This window comes from Eleginops maclovinus, chromosome 19 (genome assembly GCF_036324505.1).
Source record: "Eleginops maclovinus isolate JMC-PN-2008 ecotype Puerto Natales chromosome 19, JC_Emac_rtc_rv5, whole genome shotgun sequence".
NCBI classification, from domain to species: Eukaryota; Metazoa; Chordata; class Actinopteri; order Perciformes; family Eleginopidae; genus Eleginops; species Eleginops maclovinus.
The window spans coordinates 9723247-9749649 of record NC_086367.1 but is presented as its reverse complement, the minus strand read 5'-3'; the positions used below and the strand labels follow the sequence as shown (position 1 = coordinate 9749649).

Genomic DNA, 26403 nt, shown 5'->3' with positions numbered 1-26403 from the left:
TTTAAGCCTAGATTATTAGCCTGCTCCTGGCCAGATGGCAACTGATGGGCTTAGTCAAAACACACCCACACACACACACATGCCGACACACAGTAACCTACCTACCCATTCAAAAGACAGACACACATACCAGTCGGGTAAAGTTTGGGAAGGGGAAGGTTTAAGCTCAAAGGAAGACTGAATAATGTTTAAAGATGATGATATAACCTAATATTGGAGGCATCTTCTGTATCCGTTTGAAGTCTAGGAGTCACAATGATGTGAGGGAAGAACAGAAATGGAAAAAGTCAACTTAATGTTAGTCACACTTTTTTAAAGTGTGTTAAAACCCCTCTCAGAGTACACTCGCCCACTGACACATGGGAAAAAGAACGAGTGAGCCCAGAGGAAAAGAAGTAAAGGAAAAATAACCTGCGCAAATTTGGAAGTCTATGAACGCCCTCTTCTAAATTAGAGAAGGCACATAACACCATCACTATGTAAATCAGGCCAGACCTCTCTTTCTGACAGACAGAGGACTGCTGCAGCCATAGCTCTCTTTATAAGTCCATTGAAATGCTCTTACTGAAATATCTAGTCTGGACCAAAGCAAAGAGGCTTAATATGTCTGTCTGCTGTTTAACCTTTAGTTTAATACAAGACATGACTTGTTACTCTAGGAAGTTTGAATTATACAGTATGACTGCTATTCATACGATAAAACAATATCATAGCTTTTACTGCATAATACAATGTGACACTAAAGTAATATGGCAAAGGTTGTGAGGATATAGAATAAATTAAATTAGTGTGGTTCATTGGATTCAATTACATGACAAACACAGAAAAAAGGCTTGGCCAAGTGCCAGTTCAATTAAATGACAAATAATTCCAGCTTTAAATGAAATCTGTTTTACAGAATACACCAAAGGGCAGCAACTGAAGATTATTTTCATTATTGGAATCACCATCACTGGATCTTTCATCTAAATAGCTACCACTGTAAAAAAGTATTGTGTATTACGTGTATTTAAACTTCTGCTTGCACTACTTTACTATTTTTATTTTACTATATTTTTTAGCATATTTTATTTCTGAATTTGTTGTTTGTCTTATATAACTATGTTGCATTGTTGGAGGAGCTCAAGACTTAAGATTTTCATTACAATTTCTACACTGTAGCTTATGTGCATATGAAATTAAAACCTTTGAATCTTCAATCGTTGAGATGACAAATGTAATCAAAAACCATCATGGCTGTCTAAGAAGAACAACAAATATTCCCATTTGAGAAGCTGGAACCAATGAACCTGGTGACATGTGGGTAAACCAGACTGTGCCAGATTACTTCCCACGTCCTTCCATCTGTCTCCGCCTGGTATGCTATAGATGTGTTTTTGTCGTCACATGTATGCGTGTGGCTGTCTTGGCGATGTTCCAGCCGACAAATCCACATCAAGGCTTTCAGTTGCTAAACTAGTGGAGATTAGGTGAGAAAAAAACAAAGTGAATGTAACAACTCTGGTGTTTCCTATTACGCATCCTTATGACTGCATTACTTCACCAATGCTTGTCAAATCAATTCAATTTGAGCGGCCTCGTGGGAGTTTTCCGGGACCAATTCAGTTGACGTCCGCAATCTATTGGTCAGGCTCATAATGATGCCACAACGCTGGGTTAAACCAATTGCTATGGCTCCTTGAAGCCATATGTATCATCAAGCAACTCACAGGCACTGGACTCACAATCAGTAGCTAGGTGGTAAACAACATTAATAACTGTGCATAGTAAGCAATTCACCTCAAAATAACACCCAAACACACACTGATCTCTTGTATGTAATAAGCCCAAATTGGAATTCAACGGAGCAATTAATCAATGGTAGTCAGTCTAGTGAGGCGGCCGATTACAAGGTGTGACAAGAGGCTTGAAATTAGACTTTCCATTCCATCCATCTCTATTGACTTTCAGAACGCTGTGTGCACGCATGTGTGCGCCAATATGCTGATACATGGCTGATTTTCTTCCCTGTCACTCGATTTATTTCTCTGCGCCCCAGAGAACAAACGGATGGCCATGCAGTGATTAAATTCTGCTCTTCGTGACGGCAACAATCTGATTCACCAGCACCAATATCTCACCCTGGCTCTTTTTTTGTATGTGCTTCACAGTGGCTGACTTTAACCCGACAGAGGCAGAAAGATTTTTCTCCTTTTGTGCCTCGATATGTGCAGTGACATAAGCACACACATTCATAATGCCAGCTCACACATACACACTCACACATTTTTCCATTCATTCCTCAGTAAAAGACGAACTGCAGGGAGCCGAGCAGCAGCAGTAGTGGTGCAGTGCAGATCCCAGCACAGTGGGACCTACTCGTGTCGCCGGGCAAACAATAAGAGACCAATAGAGAAGGAATAGAGAGAGGAGAAGAAGAGGGCAATTTCTCCTCTGTAATTCACCCCTTGACTGACCTCAGGTCAAACACTGCACTGCATCTTCTGACACAGGCAATTAGTATAAAGCCCATGCAATTAGAGATAGTTTCTGGATATTTGGCTCGGATTTAAAATGAATCATTGATGAAACAAGCACAACACGACTGCCTATTTTCATTTCAATGATGCAAGATAAGGTGAATTTGCATGAACGCACACATCCCTTCTCAGTTCGGGCTTCTAGACAGCCATGTCTACATCATTAACTCTTCACACCCATTAATGGTCCCAATAAACAGTGGCACACACACTCTCCTGTGTTACATTACCACAGCACTGAGGCGTGATTCCCCACAGGAGAAGCTCCTGCTCAGTTTAATGACTTCTATAATGTTAGTTTACATATCAAAAAAGGCTGACCGGACTTTCAACAACAGACGGGACAGAAATAGACATACAGGCTGCCATAAATCATCAGGGACGACAGTTTGGCATATTTATAGAGGACGTATTTCTCTGAAACTGATATGAGAGGGTACCCATGGAGTGTTTAAGACCACAGGCATCAGGAATATCATGTAAGATAGCTTCTTGTCTTAAATATATTCATTACAATAACTGCTATAGCTTTATACCACAGCGATGTATTTTTGGACAAAGGCAAAGATGACAGAGGCGTTTAAGATTATTCATGCCATCAAATGCATGTATGCATATGTGTGTGTGTGTGTGTGTGTGTGTGTGTGTGTGTGTGTAGGAGGCAGTGGCAGGACACAGCCCCTTCCCTCAGTCTGCATCCTGTCTGCGTGACAGTAATAAGCTGTGTTGATACCGCCGGCTATGATGGAGTATCGTAATTATGGTAATTCTAAGAATTGGTGCTAGTTTGGTTTCTGACAACCCCACAGCTGCCACTGTGAGTGGGTACAAACACACACACACAAGACAAAAGAAACACTCTGCTCATGTCTACCAGACAATAGGAGTACTTTCTTTCTTGCACTCAGACACACTCAAGCTCCTCCTACCTTGCTGTGCTGAACGGGCCTGAGTGCGCAGTGGGAGTGACCGCTCTCCAGTCCTACACGCAGGGGCTCCGCACCATCAGCTGCAGTGCACACATCTGGAGAGAGGAAGAGAGGGGGGCCATTTTTAACATTAGTTTTAGCATCACTCTGTGTATGTGTGATAGTTTTTTTGCGGCCTCTGCACTATAGTGAATTTATGCTGAGGCACATGCTTCTACTGACCACAATACACAAACAATGCTGGCTAATTATAGTCTAAATCCATCCTGGGCGTCTGCCAGTCGCACAGAACTAAAATATGTCTCCTGTCTACAAATGGCCCTGGTATTCAGTCATCCTAAAAAAGAAAAAACTTGGGCGATAGTAATTAAAGACTCCTATCTCTTGTCTTGCTTGACTAAAACAATCAACAACACTCACACTGTCTTAAAGTCACATTCCACTAACACAATGTTATTTACATATAAGTCCTCTGATAGGATCACTATCAGATTGAGAGTTTTGAGATTTTTTGTTGTGCCTATTTTGGCTATCTCTCTAAATCCAAGGACCTGAGGACAAACTCTGTAGCAGTTGGCAAATGAAAAGACTTTCTTCCTGATTGTAGCCCGGGAGGCGGGCCAATGTGACAGCAGGAAACAAAAGAAAACTTTGGGGCCTCCTGTTGAGCAGAACTTCTCCTTTTTGAGAAGCCAATCATCGTCAAACAAAAGCGTCCGACTGATAAGACAGAGATACAAAAGATATGTATTTATCCAAATGTTCTTGCACTCTCTTTTCTTTTCCAGATGACAGACAGCTGTCATCAAGGACTGCCATCCTGAAATCATCTGTGACAGACAAGTGATTATTTTACCTTCCTGCCTCCATTATCATCCTGCCTGAGATCATACGCCCTCTAGAGACAGAGAGAAAAACTGCAGGCCCTTTGATCACACCCACTCTCTGTAATGAGGCCTCTAAGTCATTAATCCCTCTGTGTTCAATTACGGCTGTAGTGGAGGAAACTCAAATGAATTACAATCATTAAGATGACGCTAAAAACTTTCTATGAAACTGGCTTTTGTTTTGAATGTTTTTGCCAAACAATGTCAAGTCATTATGAATAAGGCATCAGATGTTATGCAACATAATTTCAGTAGTATAGTTTTGGTACATTTGGCATATTTTATCTAAACAACGCATTTGTTAAAAGGTTAAACAGAGGGATGGTGTGCAGTTCATGAACCCCTTACATCCTGTGATAAAGTTCTGAAGTCATTATACTTGCTTTACCTAAATAGCAAAGACTCTGTTCACTGTGACTCTGACATGTTAACCAAAAAAAACCTTCAAGACATTTGAATTGTTATAAAAAATAAAATGGTCCCTCTCTGCTCTTGTACACTATCATGAGTTCAAATTTCCTTTTCCTTTTTCAGAATTGAAAAAATAATGTGTGTATCTGGCCTGTGAGATGTCAGATTTAAAACAAAATGTTTAATAAAAAAATGTAACCACTAATTTTCATGTGTCGAAACAGACTTACAACCCAATCCGATAACAGAACACCCTAAACTGAGGTAATGAAATGGGCATGTTTCCTGTTTTGTATTTCTTTGAAATCACCAAGACACGATAACATAACTGGTGTTTTAAACTAAGGTTATAATTTTGATCTAATCTGACATCATATAAACTGAACCAAATCGTAGACTTGATGAAACAAAAGATTATTTTCTATCATGTTGAGGTATATATCGCTTACCGTTTAGAGTGAAGCTTGAACAAACAAATTGTATCCATACCCGCTGGGTCTCAGCTGTGTTTGTCCGGCGACACGGACGACCTCCCTGTTCTGTTCTGACACCTCGCCTCTGCACTGAGATTAAACCAAGCTGACAGGATAATATACATTCATAGCGATAACGAGCCCTCTGCGGTCAAAAGCCCCCTTCTGGGCTTTTCTCTCTCCTAGGACACACAGAGCTGTGAAACTTAAACCGGACCTTTTCTATTACTTCTTTAATCTCTTTAGACTCAAGTCACTTTTGCAGAAGTAGTGATTCGATCTTAACTTGAGCAAATGTTTGGTGGCTGCTTTGTGGTTTAGGTGACAAAACTACCTACTTCTCAGCTCTTACTGCTTTTGTAAGCAACGGAAAGTACAGATCAAAGGACATCACAAGGACAAACCTGATCCCACAACAAAAAGGGGGTCTACTGGACATTAGCAGTGGCAGATACGGGCTGTTTACAAGAAGAATGACACAGATGGTTTTCAGAGAAATTGCGAAAACCATAGCCTTCATACCGCATGTATGCAGATATGCATGAGACAGCACTATCTCGATGGGTGTGCCGACCATTTCTCAGAAGCTACAATTTCTTTTTTTAATTGTGTGTCTTTTTCTCTCCCCCTCACCATCTGTCTATCAAACTAAAACTAAAGGGTATCACTATCAACTTCACTTTCCATTGTGCCGTTAAGTGTTGCCATTAAGTGAAAATCTATAGCGTCTAAGTGCAAATGGAACCCCACTAATAACCACCTATATGTGTTTGTATGTGGTTTAAATCCACGAGGCATTAAGCACCTGAGGAGGACTTGGCTCGATGGTGTTTGCTGCGGACCTCCTGGTTGTGAGGAAGGGTCCAGTGGACAGAGGCAACGGTTTGTGACGAGGGTCCGTCCCGCCTCAGGCTCAGATGCAGGGTTTGTTCAGCAAACAACGTCTGGATCAGCGTGAGGTCCAGGGCGGACACACATCGGCCGTTCAGCACCAGGATCTCATCGCCTGGACGCAGACCTGGGAACACAGACAAGTATGTTTCAGAAAAGGATGAGGAGAGTCACACATGGGACCATGACATTGGTGGTTTCAGGATTATTTGTGTCATTCTTAGGCGGTGTAATATGTCAAATGTCTGCATTCAAATGTTGACTAGACTTACAGTATTAAAATGTTGTTGTGTAGGTACTAAGATTATCACAAATGTCCCCAAAATATTTAAGCCAAGAGAAATCCGTAACTTTAATCACAAGGTTACTTTTATTTGGTCACGTTTAATAGCATTGCATCTCCCAAAAGATGTCTTAATTGGAGTTTTCCTCCAGTTTGGATTCCAGATCTTGGCTGTTTTTACTTTAAAAATCGAGCTTATTTTTAAGGTTTTTAGTCATTGGAGATTTGATAGTTAAGTTTTTGGCGAAACAAGCTGAGCAAATGTAGAAGAATTGGAGAATAGCATGCTAATTAAAAATGACAAACACTCTTTCTGTTACTGCTTTTGATTGAAAGACATATGTTGAGCACCTGCGTTGAAAGCCAGGTCATCAGGAAGCACTTCGCTGACAAAAATCCTGCTGTTTTTCTGACTGTCAATGTGTCCTGTTACTGCAAAACCTGGAAGATTTAAAGAAACAAATAGAGACAATTAAAGAGAGTGAAACTCGACAGATGGATTACATCATTAAAGGATCATTAGGAGGACATACAATTACAGACATAACTAAATTAGTTCGTCAACTCACCAAAGTCTCCGGTGGTGCTCGGCCTGCTCATGTGTAAAGTGAACACATTAACTGGGACCACCTCCAACTGATCATTGACCTACAGGGGGACATCAACACACACTAAACAAAGAGCAGATAAAGATGAGCATGTGTGTGTCCATGTGTGATACTGCACTGCTCACCACATCACAGAGGAGCTCTCCAGGAGACACGTTTCGGACCTCTGCGCCCTGCCCCTCTCGCCGGTGCAGTCTGAGGCAGTGCAGGCCCACATCTAGCTGTTTCACCTGTTTACACAAGAGACCCTCATGTTCAGCAGCCTGCATGCACAAAATCTTCACACATGTTTCACGCACCAACGCCTAGTCAGACAGCTGCTGTGTGGCCCAGGCGTGAATTATTCATCGTTTTTACACTTTTTGATGAGAAATTTGCGGTAAACAAAAAAAGGTCCACCCAGGGGAATGTGGCCTATGGTGTGTACGTCCATCTATGTGCAGTCAGTGAATAGTGACTGAATGTGTGTGCTATTTGAAATGCATCGGGGCATAATATAACAGAATCTGCTGCTACAGATGCTCCAACAAAGACTATTAAACAACCTAAAAATTCCTAAATTAATATTGTATTTACATTATAGGAAAATACACATTTTTTTTCACATTATTACGTCATAAACAAAGTCCTACTAGAAAAATAAATCAAGTGACATGACTGCCTTTGTTTTTGCAACAACTGTCAGGAATATTGCAGTTTCATTGGGGTGACATGTCATCATTTTCCTGCAATCGGTTGCCAAACCAACCTTGCAGGCAGCAAAGAGAAGGTCGGCGGCTGTCTGGTCTCTCCTGACAGGTACTTGGACTGTCAGGCCGTCTGGCATGTACACACACGTCAGCACGTCTGTGGAACCGCTGATGCTGTCCCACACACTGCCCTCAGGGGGCGACATGGAGTAGATACTGCTCAGCATGTCCAGCCTCTGTGGGATAGGGTAAGAAAAAGGCAGGGTTAAGAAAGATAAAAGGAAGGGGGTGAGTATCATTATATGGAGGAGAGAGGGTAAACAGAAAAGGGGGGAGAGGAGCTACAACACGGGGGAGGGAGGGTGGAAGTAACAGCACACAAATCAATACGCTTCCATTAGTCTAAATGCTTGGCTATGGATCAAGCTGCGTAGCAAAGATGTCATACAATTACCCTTTCAGAAATTCATTTGACAACATAGACGGCAGTTGATCCACATAATAGTCACAGTAATGGCAGTGTACACAAGCCGATCGGTAAGGGTCGACTGGCAGGTCTAGACGTCCAGATGATATCCGCACATTTATTCGGTTCGAAAAGCCACAAGAGTCAAGTTGACTTCAGTGGTGGATCAGGTCAGTTTATTTGAAAATCAGTCAAGCTTTCAGATGAGAAGGTTATTATTCGTTGGTGGCGTCAACAGTGAGGTTTGAGCTGGGTATTAAGGTATGGGGGGTTAAGCCAACTGCTCTGCCTCTCATGCAGCCATTTGGGGGTTTTGGTCACGACTCTGTGTCTCTGGATGGAAAAGCGCCACTGCTGCGTTGAAGGGCTGTGGGAAACGCCACAGTGCCGCCTAACACCGCAATTATCAAGCCCCAGATTTTGAGGAATGGCTCAAATGAACTTAATGTACTGAAACCCACGTGAAAGTAGAGATTCAGCACTTCTTACAAAGAGTTCTCATTCATAATGAGAGACTGGACCAAGAAGTATAATTGCACGAGTGAATAGTTCTGGGTGTACAGTAATGTTTTAAAGGCGTTATGGGATAATACAAACCAAGAGGTGTGTGTGTTTGTGTGGCAGCTTGCAGGAAAAAGGCAATTCCCTGCCAGACAACGAGCCTTAAGGGACAAGTCTCTGATTCAGAGCATCTCTTAGCGCAACACAAAGTTCTCATCAGCACAGACAAACATTTTCTTAATTTGTCCTCTTAACGTCACCTTGACTAGTCTACTTTAGGAATCAGTGCCAAAATAAAGGCCACTAATGTTCGTAGCTAAATGTTTCCCTAACCTGTTGGGATGGAGGGACCACAAAGTGCCACTTCAACACCCACCTTGTCTGCGTATTTGGGATGTGAAGTCATGCCGACAAACTGAGGATGAAAAAACAAGCAGTGTCCAATCAACTTTGTTTGACCAGAAAACTAAGATTTGGTTTGACCTGCCCAGCAAGTGACTCACACTGTACACTCATTCATGGTCAGAGAGGGTTGTGACAGACCAACGGTTGCCTGGTCAACGTTCCATTAAATACTGCCAAGAGTACGGTGTGGGCACGCGCTGGACTTCAACAAGTGCTCTGTGTGGTAAGAGCGTGTGTGCTGTATTTTTGTTTGCATCCAGCAAAATAATTCCATGCTTCACTTTCCTTTCAAGTATGGAAATTATTTCCAAGCAAGTCGTCCTCCACCCTGCAGCTTCTAAAGATGGAGCGGAGTGTCGGGCGGTTTAGTGCCTGCTGCGCAAATACACCCTTTCTGTTCCACTTAGCAACTGGCTAGCACAAATATGACAGCGCTGCCTTGAATAAATAGAGTGACCATGAAGAACAAACAGTTGAAGACAATTTTAGCCAATTTCCCTATATTACATCTATTTAAAGAGAATTACTCCTCATTTCCTCAAAACTCCACCCTTTCCACTGCCTTGACACACTTTTCCATACTCTCACACACAGAAGGTGACAATAATGACCATCCATACACACTGGTGTCTGTTCTCTAAGTTAAAGCAGTCATGTGAATTGAGGGGTAGTGGAGTGCGGTGAGAGGTGGTGACACAGAGAGAGGAATCAGTATGTCATGGACAAGAATGGTGGGTTGTAATAACCAGCTAAATATGTTTTTAAAAGAGTGAGAAAATATTTTACTTACAAAAGGGCCATTTGTATTTTAATAAGTTGTGCTCAGACCTTGTCAAAGATTTACATTTTTGCTAAATAATTTTCTATTTAAAACACTTTTTTTTAAACACAGTTTAAAATAGTACCTTACACAATGTTTTTGATACTGAGTGCACGTTTGTCAAACATTTATGTGGTTTTCTGGCAGTCAAAACGATTCACTCACTCCACTGCTAACAGGAGAAGTGGGTAGATGGAGAGAAAATGCCTGTCGATGTGAACTCCCTTTTAACCTCTGTGGAAACCAGGACAGCCTCTGTGTTATTGACAGCTAAGCTTTCATAAAAACATTTATCTCCCCCTGCTTTATGCAACAGTCCCACCTTTACAACTAGAGTGACAGCATGCTGAAATATAGCTTGATGGGTAAAATCGAGCAGAAAGGATAGCAGAGAAAGTCTCGCGGATAGGTGTGAGCAATACGAGAGAACACACAAGTCATGCAGCTGTAACGAAACACATTAAAATGTACCCTTCACTTGACTTCACTTCAAGGGATTAGTGGAAGATGATTGCTTATCAGAGTAATTCAAGGGGTTTTGGGACAACTGGGGCAAAGTCATCAGGACTGAGATGAAGACATGTGTCGAGAAAAATCAATACATCCGTGCTTTCTGCTTTCTCTCTCAATTTCCCAACTTCCCGCCCTGAAGGGGTCTTAAACCCCATTAAATCAAACGGATCCCAGCGATGAGCTGTTTTCCACATCATAGGGTGTGCGCATTTTAAAAAACATTAAAGCGTTGACCCAATGAAGGCCATTATTGTTTCCCAAAACCACTTCCTGTTCCAAGTCCATTTCTAGATCGTTTACACGGGCAGTTTCAACACTCGCCACATTCACCACACACTCACACTATGATTCACAGCATCCTGCTCTGTCTCAAAGCATCAATTGTGCTCATATGTCAGCGCCAGATTGTTTTTCATCCAGAAATATGTCTGATTTAATCGAGTAAGATTGTATTTGACAGGTCAAAATGTACATAGAAAACATCAACCTTTGAAAACTTTTCTAAAAAGAATGCATATTTTCTTGCTTCTATTTCACTGAACACATCCTCAGCGGCAGAACTTCTATATTAAAGCTACTAAATTAAAAGACGCTTCAGAAATACAAAGCCTTGTTAATATGTAGATAAAAAATAATCCACAATTTAAAGGAATAGCCTGTGTATTTTGGATATTTTTTGTTGAGAATTAGATTAGAAGACTAAAACCACTATTATGGTTGTTGGTAATGAAAATCCGACCAGTACCTAACTGGTTAGCTAAGCTTAGCACAACGACTGGAAAAAGGTTGAAACAGCTAGCCTGGCTCGGTCTGAGGGTAATGTAAGGTATCCTCCAAAAACCAGAACAGTGACTTCCTTAGCCTCTTAATGCCTACCCAAGACATATTAATTCACTATCAAAATGGTAAAGTTCATGTTTTTAAACTTCAAATTTAGTACAGATTAAAAAAATGTAATTTAGCAAGCTAATTTTGTTACCTTTAGCAAGGCTAGCTGTTCCCGCCTGATTCTAGTATTTATGCTAAGCTAACTGGCTGTTGGTTGTGGCTTAATATTCAACTCACAGACAGGAAAGCATATTAGAATATTTCCCAAAATATCAAACTTCTTCTTGACAGGATCCCTCTGATACACTGCAGTCTGATCAGGAGGACAAAGATGTAAAAGCTTGAGGACAGCAGGGGGTTGGCCTCTAGCTAACAGCAGTATTTCATGATCTAGGCATGTAATCACCCAATAACCGTGCAAATGCTGCAGTTGGATGCTCAGATGGGCATCATTCACACTCTTCAATCATTCACCACTTTACTTTCCCATAAATCCATACATCCATGCTTTCGAGCGCTTCTGGTCAACACTTCAGCTCAACACTCTCCATTAACTCAATTACGCTTTGAATTAGACGCATGTCCACGCTGGTGTAAAATTCTTGTTAGATATGCTGTTGATTTCTCTTTCGGACACCTGCAGATCAACATGAAAGGAATCTGTGCTTTGATCCTGGACAAGTAACACACACAAGCAGACACACAAGCAGACACACAAGCAGACACACAAGCAGACACACAAGCAGACACACAAGCAGACACACACACACACACAAGCAGACACACACACACACACACACACACACACACACACACACACACACACACACACACACACACACACACACACACACACACACACACACACACACACACACACACACACACACACACACACACACACACACACACACGCACACGCGCACACGCACACGCACACCCTTTGTGTAAAAATATCTCTAAATAGTGTAATATCAAAAGGATGAAAGACAGCAAAGGTCAAAGAAACAGTAGACATGTCTACTGCTACGGCTACTTCACGCTGAAGCCGATAATTCAGCTCATAAAATGGTACCACTGACAGATGGCATTGGAATTTTTAAAAGATATATCAAAGATCCAAAACCCGTAGAGGACAAAGTTATAGAGCGCTATGACTCACCTCGGTGCTCCTGGGAGGCAGGGTGTACGTTTGACCTCCAGCGTCGCTCTCAAAGATCTGAAACCAAGACACAAACAGTTAGAAGTGCAGACAGAGGGGCACCACAATGATTCACTCGTGAGCGATTAGATCCGCAGCAACTTTTGCAACACAATATTAGACACACACAGTGCTATTATGTAGTTAATTAAAAACTACGTGTGGCGAGTACAAGGCTTTGATACTGCTTCAAAACAGGGCCGTAGCCTTTGAAGGTGCAAGGGTGGAAATGATGAGGCGGTGTATGGATAGAGTGGTTTCTGTGTAACAGAGAGATGAAAGGGGGAAGCAGTCCAGTTACAGATGAGAGTAGGACACGGCCCCCCTTCTCCATCTCCACAGCCACCCTTCAGTGTAGAAAAATCTCTCAGTTCTTGATCCATTCCATCTTCCTCAACCTCTCCTCTTCAGATCCCCTCCCTGGCTTGTGATTGTAAGGCTTGTTGTGTCAGACTGTGGCCTCAGAAGGCTTTAACAACTCTATAATACAGCGGTGACACAGAGTCATCCGTTATGTGAGGGTGTAACTTCAGCCCTTGCTCGAAGAGACCGTAGTGATCAGTTTTTGCTGAGATACTTTGTCATTGGGAAGGAGAGGCAAGATTGTTGGCACAGCTGGTGACAGAAACAGGGCATTTTGTTCTCAAAACGGGGTCTGACATAAGCCCAAGGCTGCTGAGTTGAAGAATTGGTGTACGGAAGAGGCTTGAAGGCTCTTTCCCCTTTGCTAAGGGTAAGAATTACTTTCCTCCCAAAACAATCCAAAGAAGTCTCCTTTACAATGAGGAAAAAACTCTCTCGCTCCTGTTATGGTAGTAAGAACCCTTATCTGACCTCGGAGCAGCTGAGTACAGTAACTCTCCCTCCAGTACATTTATAAAGTGGCTGTAAACAGTACTGCCTCGCTGTAAACTGACTAATTTTAGAAAGCTTTACCAAGTCTCCCACAAATCCTCAAACCTTTCTGGCCTACTTCCCACAGCCGACTGCCGGCCAGCTCCTTACTGTATACATAGCAGTCCTAAGACGGATGAGATGAGAAACGAGAGAGAAGGAGATGGGGGAGGAGAGCATGACTTTTGGGAAAGGTTGTCAAGTGCAGTGTTGTAGTGGTAAATGGGATTTAAGCTTAGTCAACACTGATGAGTAAGTATGGAAACTGTGGGTGAAGAACCGCGGGCTAATGTTGATGCTCTAAGAAACAGGAGGTTTGAGAGAGAGGACGAGACCAAAGGGAAAAAATTGAAACTTTAGCTTTAGGAGATTAAATAGGTTGGATAGAGGCAAAAAAAACAAGGATAATTTTAAGTTGGAATAAGGCGGATAAGGAGAGCAAAAGAAAGATAGGAAGATATTTTTAATCTTGGAGAAAGCACAGTCTGAGAACTTGAGAAGGTAACAAAAGTGGATGGAAATAGTTTGGCTCCTCAGACGGCGTTGCTTTCCAAATCCTTCTCAAGCAAACAAACACGTGTCTCGTCAGCACATGAGAGAACAGCCAAGCAGCTGATGATGTCATTTGAAATGGCCACAGTGAATAGAACCAACAATATGAATCATCTTTTTCTTTTGCAAAAAAAAGGAAAACAACGGCAATAGCAGATGTCCAGGACAACCCAGGACTGTAGAAATCCCTTGAAGCACTCAGAAGTCATTTTCTGTTCTTGTTAGGACCTAATGTAAAAAAAAATACCAGAAAAGCACTAAAATGGTCTTGTAAGAGAAGGCGGACCTGGGGAAAAAAATAAAGGGAGGCTGTTTAATATTTAGTGTCTTTTTGCTGACCATCTGCTGGTGTCTGCAGGGATGAGGAAAAAGTGGAGAATGCCATCTACCACATATGGCTCTCAATAATTCATGTGTGTTCTGCAGCGCCACCTCGGCCTGCTGCACTGCGAAACGTAACTGGGCCTCATTAGGCCGGCCGGCTGGAGTTCCCCGGGAAAATAATAACACACACACACACATACCTAGTTGCTGACAGACGTGTGCAAATACCGAAATATAAATATCGCAGAGCAGGTGGTGGGATGTGTGCGTTAGATAAGAGCAAGTGAAACAGGACAGGGAACATTTTGTAAGCAGTCAAGAGTCAGGGCTCACCTACTGCGGAACATGATTGGCTCGTAACTGTTCTAGCGCCAAACAAAAACAGACCCATACTGGCTTCACAGCATAACAAAACTAACCCAAGTTATCTCTCCTTTGCTGTATGCTCAGCTAATGAACGGAGGTCTATAAAAGATGAAGCAAATGAGTGTATCCTGTGGCGATTCTAAAAATAAACCACCAAGGGGGGAGTTTTCTCAAGGGCCGTACCTTCTGGAAAGAGAGTAGTGAATCTCTGTACCAATAAATAACCAGCTTGCATGGGACTAATTACTAACCTGAAGGATGAGACCCCCCCTACTCTGCACCTGGATAAGGAATGCCCCTCTGTGTATATGTTGATGGGAGGTGTGCACTCAGGAGGGAGAGTGAGCTTATGTGCTTCTAATTAATGAAATTACCTTAGAGAGAGAAGATGTGCTGAAAGCACTTCATGACTCTACCAACCTCTTGCTTTCTTTCATGCCGTTGTGCATGTGAGTAAGCAAAAAGGTAACACAGGTTCAGAGTGTTTCATTAATGAATATGCACAATGTGCACTGAGGGTGTAAGTATCAAGACACAGTTTTTCTCCACAGTACCTCCCGAGAGACTGTGTGCAGTATCAGCTCAACACTCTATGCACGCATGCATGTGAGTTCTGCATGCTCATGTTATTGTGTGGGTATTTTCCCCTGCTAAATAAATTAAGTGGGTGATCCTGCATTACAAATCTGCTAATCCAGACCACCTGAGGAGTTTCATTACTGTGGGATTCAGTGGAGATGATTTAGCGTCAGTTCAAGGTCTAAGTGACCCCATAAGGCTGGCAAGAATATCCCACATAATGACTTACATGATGTTCATAATGTAATCTTCTGGCATATTTTTATAGCGTTATTTAACATAAAGAAAGATTTTCATTGAAAACATTAAAAGAGAATTGTAATATTTTAGTGGTACTACTGTATATCAAGTCTCTAAAACTAGTGCTATGGTATTGGATGTTACAGGGACTATGATACACAAGTAAACTCATTTTACTCTAAATTTAAAACATGATATGGCTATGATTTCCTTATACTCATTTATACAACTTTATTAACTTTTTAAAAAGTGTTTATATCAACTTGCTTACAGCATTGCAGTCTATCGCAATATAAGAAACAGTAATCACTATATGATGACGTGCTATAAACCACTTCTGGTAACATTTTGCTACTAATACTGCATGTAAAGTACCTTTATTGTATCATTTAAACAATACCGAGTCCTGTCTGTGTGAATTTGTCTGTGTGTTCAGTAGTACCTGCGATGCAGAGGGTCTTTTGTCCCGCCCCCTCTTCGTAAGGTTGTCGAGGCCTTTGAGTGAGGAGAAAAGTCCCCTCTTGCGCTGCCTGTAAGTCAGGGACAATGAGCGCCTTCTGAGTGTGGCCTCATCTCTGGAACACATCTGAACAAACACAAACTATCAGAACTGGAAATCATCTAGGTCACCCTAAAATCCACATCTAATCAGATTATCTTAATTAGGTGTATTTTCCTCCAGGGATGCATTAGGGGGGTGTTTTCTGGATGTTTTTTAGTTTTAAATGGTTACTGTAACACCATCAAGTAAATTCAAACTGAAGTATCACATTCAAAAAGGACATTTTAAAAATCCCCAAAACTGCTGCTCATTTGATTATGTATTGTGTATGGGTTCGTCATTCATCTTGTCTGAGGCTTTCTCACCAGTGCATGGAATGAGGAGACAGAGAAGATCCCCAGGCGTCCCAGGGTGGATTTGGTGGGGCGGCTGGCGATTGCCAACAGACTCTTTGGGTTGGGCAACTCTCCCCCCTGTAAACTGGCCAGGTAGCAGCGCATCCTGAACAGATCCATGTTAAACCTCTCCAGGTTCTGCTCCCACTGCTGGATCTGAAGGAAGGAAGGAAGGAAGATAATTACTTTACAGATGCTGGATGTGAATTTTTATTTACCATTGTTGGTGGTCAGCTGAGAAAAGAGAGTGGAGGGGAGGTAGAGGAGGGGGAGGGGAGGGGGCAGGAAAGGGAGAGCCAGAGAGGGAGATCCAGGGTCAGCCGGGGGCTTTCCATCAAAATGCAATTGCTTGCAGATGTTGATGCAGGGCGAGGGCACAAATTGGTGGAGCTTTGATAGCGAGGGAGGGGCTGAAAATCTAGCACACTATCTCTGTTTTTTTTAATGCAAGTCAGGAGAGAATAGTGATGTTGCCCAGACCACCAGTTAAACCTCCACCCCATGCACAAACACACACATTTTACAGTCACTTCCCCCTTGTCCCCGTTCGCACTATGTAAGCTATGAGAAAGTGCTTATTTTTCTTGGCTGGAGACCGGTTTTAATGAGAACACTCAAGTTAAAAAACCCTCTATAACAACTGACTTTAATAGGTCTCGTCTGCACTGTGAGTTCATTTACAATAACGCACCCTATGGCACAGTGCTATTAGCTCTCATTTACATTGATGGCATTCTTGAGAATTAGGAGCAAGCTGAGGAGGAACATGAGGGCAGTTTTCTTTTTAAACTCTGACTTTTCAAGCATCCTAAACAAAGAGGTTGGACAGAAATCACCACAGGACCATACTGTTGGATGTTAAGGGCTAAAGCCATGAAAACGGCTATGTACGCAGCTGTGCAGGTGGCGGTGGTTATCAAGCCTCGAGTCAATGACATTCAGCCATTACTATCATTCAAGGCTCAGACTATGAGTACAACTGCCTGGAATCCAACATGCTTTGGGTAAAACATGACCTTGCACACTTGAGTTAGGAATCTCTGCAAAATCAGTTTGGTAACATTCAAAGCAGAGTTTCCTCTCGCAAATAAAAAGTGAAATCCTTCAGCAATAAATCACACAACTGTCCGCAGCTACAGCCTTACTTCGTTTAGAATGAAGAGTAGCTTTTGTGGCTAATGTAAGCCAACTAATGCTAACTTGATGACTCATCTCTTGGTGTCACACTATGTTTCGGCTTTAAGCAAAACTCAGTAATTGCCACTTATTGTCCAGTAACCCAAGTCATCAAAGTTGCACCCGGTCGTTAAACTATGTGCTAATACCAGCGTATTACCAGCCATTGAATATAAAGAGATTATAGGCATTGTAGCACATGTAGCATTGGCGTAGCATAGCTTAGCATGGATCTTTCACATGTTCACTCTACTGAATTTGAACTCAAAGACCTTCTACGTAAATCCCCACAGTGAGTAAGCAAAGCACATTTTTTGGTCTATTCTTGGGTCATTATATATAACACGGTTTTCTGGAGGAGCTTTGAATTAATTCCACTGAGTGGTTTGAAGATGACTTCAGATGGGGAGTGAGGTATTACCGAGTAAATCAGATAAGCTCCTTCCTCAAAAGCAAAGACAAATTTAGGAGAGGTGCTGCTTTGGAAAAACTCCGGTCTATGTATAACCATAACACAAGATCCTAGCATGCTTTCGGATTTACACGCCATCTGGATCTGTTTGTCAACACTAGAATATCCTTCCACCTCTTCATTCAGCAATGTTCTAAAATAGTCCTGTGCATAAAATTCGATTTGATGATTCATGCTGGGGTGCATCACTGAGGAAGGCCTACTTGCAATCTATTGCTTCATAAAGCTGGCGAATTGAAAGAGCACAGGAAGACTATCAACCAAAATCAGTACAAAGCAGGGCATGTTTGTGCCCATCTGGCATGCGTGCACAACTTATTTACATTCATTTCAAAGCTATTAAGCTCGGCAGACATGAGTTTTTCTTTAAACAGATTCTCATCTCTTCTTAACATCTGCCCCTGGCTCTCTGTCAAAAGCCCTAATGCAAAATAACGCTTTCAATGCAACTTGATCGCAGTGAGTGTGCGTTAGCTTGAGTATGTATAAGGGGGCAAAAGTAGTCTTCAAAAGAGGTCTACTGGCACTGATTTTGGTACACATGGGTGGGGGTGGGGGACATCAAAGTAATGCCCTGTTGGCGCTAGACAACCCCACCGAAACCTTAAATCTATCATCAGCCTCAGGGCGCCTGTATCAGAGTCCTGTCCCGTACCCCTCTGACCCTATCATTGACTCCAACCCCGTCTGTCTCTTTGTCTACTACGAGGTGGCACACCGGCTAATGGGAAACAGATACGCAGTCAGTCAGTCTCGCAGGCCGGCAGTGACATCTCCATCTGTGATTACTGCGGTGAGCTGCTCAGCTTCCATCTTGCTTGTTCTTTATAATAACATACTCGTATTACCTATCAGGCCACTTTAACGCAAGACCAAATAACAGCCCTTCCAATAAGTATACATTTTGCTTTGCTCAAGTATAAGTCAGTGCACAAAGCTGAAATCCACATTGCTATGCAGAGCATTAGTAAGACACACTTCAAGTCATTGACCACCTGAGTCAAAATGGCAGCTTGATTACCCAACATTCCACACCAAACAACATTTTCTTGAAAAAGCATTTGGGTTCTTGCTCAGATATAGATTATGGACTTTCTCATTCCCATCAGTAATCTGCTGTACTGTATGTAGGCTACAGCCCAGCGCTGGGTGCTTTGGATTCCCCCCCGGGCTGTGTGGAGGAGGAGGAGGATAATGCATGTTGAGAGCCCATTACCAGGAAAACATCTGGAATCTCTATCTGATGCCCGGGGAGCGAGCAGCTCCCATGGGCCCCATCGCGATGCGTTTGGGGACTGATGCATTTCTGCCACTTCACCCACCCACAGACAAAAATAACACACTGGCTTGTCACCACAGTCACAAAATCGGGTAAATTAAGTAGGGCACATCCTGTGGTTGTCACACCTATCACGTGGAATGAAGATACAGAGCCGATTGAAATTTAGTAAACAAAAGAGATGAGTTATGCCTTATGTCTATGCTTAAAAGTATTTTCCTGTAAAATGTGTCATAAGGGCATAAATTGAAAGATGCAATAGAGGTTTAAAATATTTTCTTGGTGATGCTAGAGTACATTCCATCCGATTCAGCTTAAGTCTCACTGTACTTTATTATCGGTACCTTACCTGGTTCTCAATTGCCTTGCGGTTCTTGGGGTCGCTGACCACTGTCAGCTGCAGCTCGGCCATCTTCTTCATCTTCCCGTCCATATCAATCTTCTGCAGCAGGCCGCGAACTTGGCTCCGCAGCAGGCGCACCGTATCCTCCTTCCCCTGGCGCTTGGCCAGCAGCGAGGCACTGGCAGAATGGATGGCTGTCACCCAGTTCTCCAGGTCGGTCTGGTTGCTGGCCTGTGAGGGTAAGGAGTGACAGGGAGTTCGATTTGATGAAGTAGCAAGTCCAATATTACCGATAAAAGCTAATATTGCCAATGCAGTGCTATTGTGTTATTCTATCATAGATCAGATTAAAATCTTTGCTTGACACGCAGGGTTTTGCTGGATCAATAAAAGAAAGCGGGATTAACGGCGCCTCTATGAGAAAGCACGGGTTGTGAACTGTTGCTGATATTAAAGACATATTTCCCTTGTTAATGAAGCGCTCTATGACTATCTCTCTGTCTTTATAAAGCGATTCATGCAGAGGAAGTACGCCAGTTGACAAATCAGTTGAACCTCCTTAAGATGGAAAATGACTCATGCTCCACAGGCCATGTAAGTTGAAACAAAATAAAAAAAGATGGCTCACTATCAAACCCTGGCTGTCTTCATGCTACAGAAATGATTTTCTCTCTGCTTGCCTCTGGGGCCATGTCCGCTCTACACAGAACTATTTCATTAGATGTAGGTCTGGACGCCGTGGCACACACTGCGGTCTAGGAGGCTTGTAATGGAGGAGACTACACAGAAAAGTTGAGGCATGAATTTGGTAGTGATATGTAGGTCAGTAAGCACAACGGGCAAATACGATGTGCTCTCGGACCCTTTAGCTCGAAAGTTGTGCACTTATGGGCCAAAATTTGTAATTTCACGAGCTCTAACATCTTGCATTACAGAACATGCTGCATGCTTCTGTTTGTTACCTTTTAGGTTTGTTAAATAAGTTTGCTCTCATTGATGAAAAACATGCTTAATTCTTAAGATTGATCAGCAACCTATTTCAGGGCAACGTTCTGTCTGGAGCAATGCTCTCACCTGGAAGAGGAAGACGTCTCCATACGAGTTGCTGAGGCAGAAGATGTTCTCCTTTTTTGGGTGCTCGGGGACGGCCTGGACGATGCTGTCCTCGGCCAGCAGAGCATAGCGAGGGGACATCTCACGCTCCGGAGAGCCTTTGCTGTAAGTCTCGTAGAACAACAATGTACATCCTGGAAGAGGTAAGTAGAAATACAAAGACAAAGAGATTGATATAAATGTGCATGTGAATTATATAGAAAACAAGCAGATAAATATCATCAGGCCCTGTTTCTGTGTAAGAGTTGTTTTTTTATTACTGTCATATTTTTTTCCAGTCAAAATGTCCTTTACATACTCCCAAAAGGCCACAAGTGATAAAGAATGCAACTTCAAGGAGGTACTCAAAAACAGTGTTGTGTAAGCAGCATTTGTGTCCAAACACACATTTTGTGGCCTGAATGAATATATTTTGGAAAAAGCAACAACAGAATTTCCAATAGTTTTAAGGTTGCGAGGGAAGGACCATGACTCAATGTCAGGCGTGACTCCATGGTCAAGGACATGATTGCTTTAAGAGGAAAACCCTGTAAACAAAGAGAAACTCACCTGCTTGAATAATCTACCTACATGTGAATTATTTTTAAACCACAAGTCAGCACATCCTTTGACTCAATAGCTGCTTGACCTTTCCCTCACTTCCTCCCAGATTGACACTCACCTTTCAGGGTCACCCAGTACTGCTTCCACTTGCGCCGGGTCACTAACTCCAGCTTCCTGTCCTTGTGGAGGGTGACGAGGGGTTTAAAGGAAAGCCAGCCAGCCCGTCGGACCACCCCCTGCTCCTTTTCAAACAGCATATCCAGCTGCTCCAGGGAGCCCTCGGCCGACTCGCTACTGCTGTCCCCCTCTTCGGTGCCCGTGGATGGGTCTCTTCGCTCACAGCGTTCCCCTCCTCCCTGTCCAGTGCCGGTCTCCAGCTCCCTCATGAAGTTCTCGTAGATGTTCTGGCGCAGGGCGTCGTTGGCCGTTTGGTGAATGGCTCCTGATGATTGGGCCCTGGAGGCTCCGGGGAACCAGAGGAGGTTAGAGACTTGAGAGGGGGAGGTGTTGTCTACGGTCAGCCCATCAACCCCACTATCAAAGGCGTCACTCAGGTCCTTGTAGCGGGTCTCCTGATAAAGACAAAAAAGTTTAGAAAAGGTATAAGCAGAATTAGAAGCCTGTGGGGGCAACATGACTCATTTCTCATTGACTCGACACCTTTGATGGTGTATAACTTGTTTTGATTAGTTGACAGATTTATTGTTTCCACCTATGCAGAAACACATCATAATTTCTCCTAAATGCACCCACCTTTGAATTCAACATGAGCAATGAGTTTACATTGGGAAACGATTCAAATGCGTTCCTTTCAATTAGCCCCAAGGCACCGCAAAAGTGCAAGAGAAACTTTTGAAATAATATAGTCAAACCTAGTCGAACCTACTTCAAAGTCTGCATTACAGTCTAAATCTTTTGCTAGGGCTGAGAAAGTGGGACAAATTTCCTGTGCCGGCACCTGGGAGGTAGGAAACCTTCAGGCTCAGACAATTTCACATCATTTGAGGTCTGCTGTGGCTTCCCAACTCCCCAAATGAACACTTGATGGAATTGCACTCTTTCATGCTTAATGACAGCCTACCTACACTTGACTAGATTGCAGCATTGATTTTGCCCATGGCAACAGAGCAGAGTGCTCTCAACATCCAGACACAGAGTGCGCCGTCATACCGGAGCTCATCTTTGTTTGTTCCTGTGTTTCACCCAGTCTTCTGCATATCTTCTTTACCCTTTAATACTATTCCTACTGTTTAAACTTAGCAAACGATGTAAACTTCCCCAAAATAATAAGCAAAGACTAGAACAGTGCTCAAAAGCATGTAGGTTGCTGTTTAGCTATGGGACAATGAACCCTTTGAACCTACAGCGTTCAGTTGAGGACAGCCTCCATTTAACCATTACGTCCACCTGCCACCATGAAACACATAGTATTTGAGTAGTACCGACGTAGGAAAATCTGTGCTGAGCTAAGAGTGGATTTTTTTTCTATTTTCCTTTAGCTGACACAGCCCTAATTTGCCTACCCGCTCACTGTTCTGTTCCAGCTGCTTTTCATTTTCAAGCAGGTTCTTGGCCTTTAGCTTTAGATTTGTGGCGTGACCTTTAAACACACAACAGAGTCCTGGAGTTCAGGTGGAGGGGAACTATAGCTGGAGGTGCTCCTGATTTTTGGTCGAGCTGCTGAAAGGAGGCACTGTGAGCAGTCCTTGGAGTATATGCCACAGAGGTTTGGCATTCAACAAAATGGTCCCCAGAAAACAGAGGAAATTCAGTCTGAAGAGTTTGAAACACCACTGTGATTTATAAGGGAACTTGTTGCAGGACTAGTCAGTCACTAGGAAAGAAAACCCCAGGCAGCTTTTTTGGGCAAAATGGTTCCCAATCTAACTTTTTCAAGCTTCCATAGCACTGTAGTCTTCTTATTATTTATCTCAAAAACAGAGCACAAATTGTTATAAGTTGCTAGCAATATCTGGTGCTGACAATAAATGATTTTTTCCCCCAAGTAATCACAACCCATTAAAGGTTTCTTAAGGAAACAGGAACAAGCCTTCCATCAGCTTTGTATCTGGATAACAAAGATTGATGTAGATCTGCGGTCGCTAATCTGTCCTCCGAAGGCCAACACATGGCCATAGACTAGCATGGCATTGTGGATTTAGTGGCAGCCATTACTAACATAAAGTGAAAGCTGTGCAACACTTAAAATGAACACTGTCAGTCCAGCCTCATATTTGTCACTCCAGGCTGGAGCGACAGCGTCAAAGCTTACTATCACATATATTTCACTCAGCATTAGCTGCCGTTTTAAGCACAAGGAGAAGCTTAGTAATTCTTCCTCTAGCAAAGACGAAAACACCATCTGAATAAAACGATTGTTCTATTCTGGTTTGTTGTGAGACCCAACTGACTGAACACCAATCCTGATTAGCAGATTTATTCTCTGAGGACAACAGAGGGGGGTGCCCAGAAAGTTTGCATCACACAACAGTCAGAACAACCAGAAGTCATTCATTAACATTAGAGGAGGGGTGGATTTAGTCAGTCTAACAGAGCCTCTCAAAGGCTTACAGCTATTCTCTTGGCAGTGCCCAAACAGCTTTCTTAAAACTTTTAACAAGGCAAAGCTAATCGAATTAATTCAGAAACAATTGCTTACAAGACTCATGTACTCATGTACCCCAAGAGAGGGACATGAGTTCAGGCTCAGATCCAACAAATGTTTTATGTCAAATTAGAAGCAATTAAGAATGTAATGTCTGCACGACAAAATCACATGGTGCCTCGAATCATGTGCAGGGAACATGTAGACAAGCTGTGGTTATTTTTAACCTCTCCTCTTACCCTGGTCTGAATGGTACAAGTATCATTTTACTACTGGGAAGAAAATATATATCTGCTATCTGCACGGAGTCCTGTGTGTTAGTATTCCTGCTCCATTCCAAAATGCCTATGCACTTCAGCAAGAAACTTTAAAAACCTTAAATAACATGCAACTTTGGACTTTTCACCCCTAAGGTAAAAAAGAAAGTACATCTTACTGCAAAAAAAGAATCGCTAAAACATTAACATGCAACAATTCTGTACATTTTACAACCAATCACAAACAATCGTAAAGCAATACACTTCAGATTTACCCACCCAGATACAGTCATGGTAAAACCCGCTGATCAGCCCTGAGCTTCTCTTCCCGTGAGAATCATCCATGTCGCTTTTTAATAGGAAGTACTTCTCATCCTTGTTCCGTGCTCACAGATAACCAACAAGACCCAGAGCTGGCTGGCTTACAAATTTCATTTTGTGCCGCCCCACTGTGGCCTGTCTCCGGACAGCTGGTGTTGCAGTGCTAAAGAACTAAAGGACGGTGGTTGGTTCCTGGCAATGCCAAGACCACCGCTGTGGCAAATAATCTTTGCCAGACAGGAAACTGTCTGTGCGTGGCTGTTACTGATGCACTCTCCTGCCTAATAAACTGTAGCTCTAAGGATAGTAGTGAGGCAACACAGAAGACCACAATTAGAGGGTGATACATTTTTCCTAAACTATAAGGGCTTTAAGTTAAGGGGTAGCTACATCCCTGTATGAACCCTGTGAGTGATAATGAAATGTTAATAATCAAAATGCTTCTCACAAAACTTCATAGATGTCATTCAAAGACCACTCACCTGAGACTTCCTCTTCTTGCGGCTGAGGCTTCCTGTCCAGTCACTGAGGCGCCTGATGCGGTTTTTGATGGAGCCTTTTTTATGGATGCCGAAATCAGATCCAGCCTGCTCCTGTTCAGGATACTGGTCCAGCTCCTCGCTCATGGTGTGGGCTTTGGGCCTGCGACAGGGCAGGGTGTACGATGAGTACTGACAGGCCTCAGGAGGCTCTTCCTCCAATGGTACATCCAGGACTGATGCAAAAGAGGCCCTGTGCGTCCTATGGCCTGCTGGATGCTGTTGTAAGTGGGAGGACAGTTCCCTGGCTGACGGAAAAGTGGCAGCCATCGTTGAGTCTTTGTAGAGGTCTGCGATGGACACAGGAGGGGACTGTTCAGTGAAGGAGTCAAGCTGGTGACTGGGGGAGTTGACTAATGTCCTGCTGGCAGAACAGGGTTGATCCTGCTCGCACAACTCAGTGCTTGGCCCCCAGGGAGAGTCATACCAAGAACCATCAGAGCTGAGTGAGCTTCCCTTGCTGGTCCTGGCCGTAGAGGAGGTAGAGGCCGCTGGTGGACCACCACGGTGGCCTTCCTGCCGACTCCCACTTGAGCCAGGCAGACTGGGAATGGAGGCGGACTCCATGTTGGGAGAGAACTTGAGGAGTTGTACGGGGCCAGAAGCCTCGTCCAGGAGGAGGGGGTTGCCTGAGGTGTTGGTAAACTCCACCCTGAGACTGCCATCCTTCTTGATCACCACCCGTGGGCTGCTCTGTTCCTCTAAAGCCTCTTGATCATCACTGTGTCCATTCAGGGTGCGTCTATTCAGGTCAGTCCCATATGGATTTTGTTCATACTCATCTGACATATGTCGCTTTCGTATACCACATCCAGGCGATCGATGCCAGCTTTGTTGACCTGGGCTGCTCCTTGTCCCCTTTGAGTTATAGTCATAGTGCCTCGGGGAGTAGGGAGGCCGGTTTTTAGGAGGGGACAGACAGCCCCGTCCAACACACCTGGCCTTGTACCCCGAGCCTAATGGTGCACTTTTCCACCATGTATGTGGTGACAGAGCATCATCTTTGGATGTGCGGAGCTTCAGTGAGTATGGCTTTGGTTTTCCAGGAACACATCCGGGGCCTTTTGTGCCCTGGATGCTATATTGGCTCTCTGAGTTTCCCATTTCTGCCTGGGAAAAAAAGGGATACAAAACCACAAGGGCAAGGAAATGATGCTTCTGGAAAAATGCATGGCTCTCACACAAAAGGCAGTAAAATATAAATGACATAATGTCAGCTCATCAGAGAACCACAATTAACTTATTACTCATAAACAATAATGACTGCAATCCCATAAAACCATACCAAATACACACAAAATCGTTTCATTCACAGTGGCTGTTTCCAGGGTAAAACAGCAGCAGGTCTAATATCTTCCTTATGTCCTTTAAAGAGAAAACTATAGGTAACTTTATCACATCTGGTCATTAACCTGTATCGTCCGTCCCCCTCACATTTTACTACATTTTTCTTTTCTTTTTCTTTTAATAGAAAAGTCA

At 43.1% G+C, this 26403-nt stretch overlaps 1 protein-coding gene across 7 annotated transcripts in view; it reads right to left on the bottom strand.

The window, feature by feature from the left end:
• Positions 1–26403, bottom strand: part of tiam2a (TIAM Rac1 associated GEF 2a) — an 87176-nt gene that overhangs the window by 19266 nt on the left and 41507 nt on the right. For 5 of the 7 annotated variants that reach the window (XM_063908365.1, XM_063908368.1, XM_063908364.1 and 2 more), the window contains exons 3-15: positions 24868–26034; positions 21321–21774; positions 20621–20793; positions 19553–19777; positions 16247–16432; positions 15822–15965; positions 12386–12442; positions 7750–7926; positions 7127–7231; positions 6963–7041; positions 6745–6834; positions 6025–6237; positions 3449–3543 (exon numbers count right to left, since the gene is read on the bottom strand). In XM_063908365.1, the coding sequence (XP_063764435.1) occupies positions 3449–3543; positions 6025–6237; positions 6745–6834; positions 6963–7041; positions 7127–7231; positions 7750–7926; positions 12386–12442; positions 15822–15965; positions 16247–16432; positions 19553–19777; positions 20621–20793; positions 21321–21774; positions 24868–26028 (3159 nt within the window). In that variant the 5' untranslated portion in view covers positions 26029–26034. The remainder of the gene's footprint in view (positions 1–3448; positions 3544–6024; positions 6238–6744; positions 6835–6962; positions 7042–7126; positions 7232–7749; positions 7927–12385; positions 12443–15821; positions 15966–16246; positions 16433–19552; positions 19778–20620; positions 20794–21320; positions 21775–24867; positions 26035–26403) is intronic. The other 2 variants (XM_063908367.1, XM_063908370.1) reach the window with 1 other exon arrangement.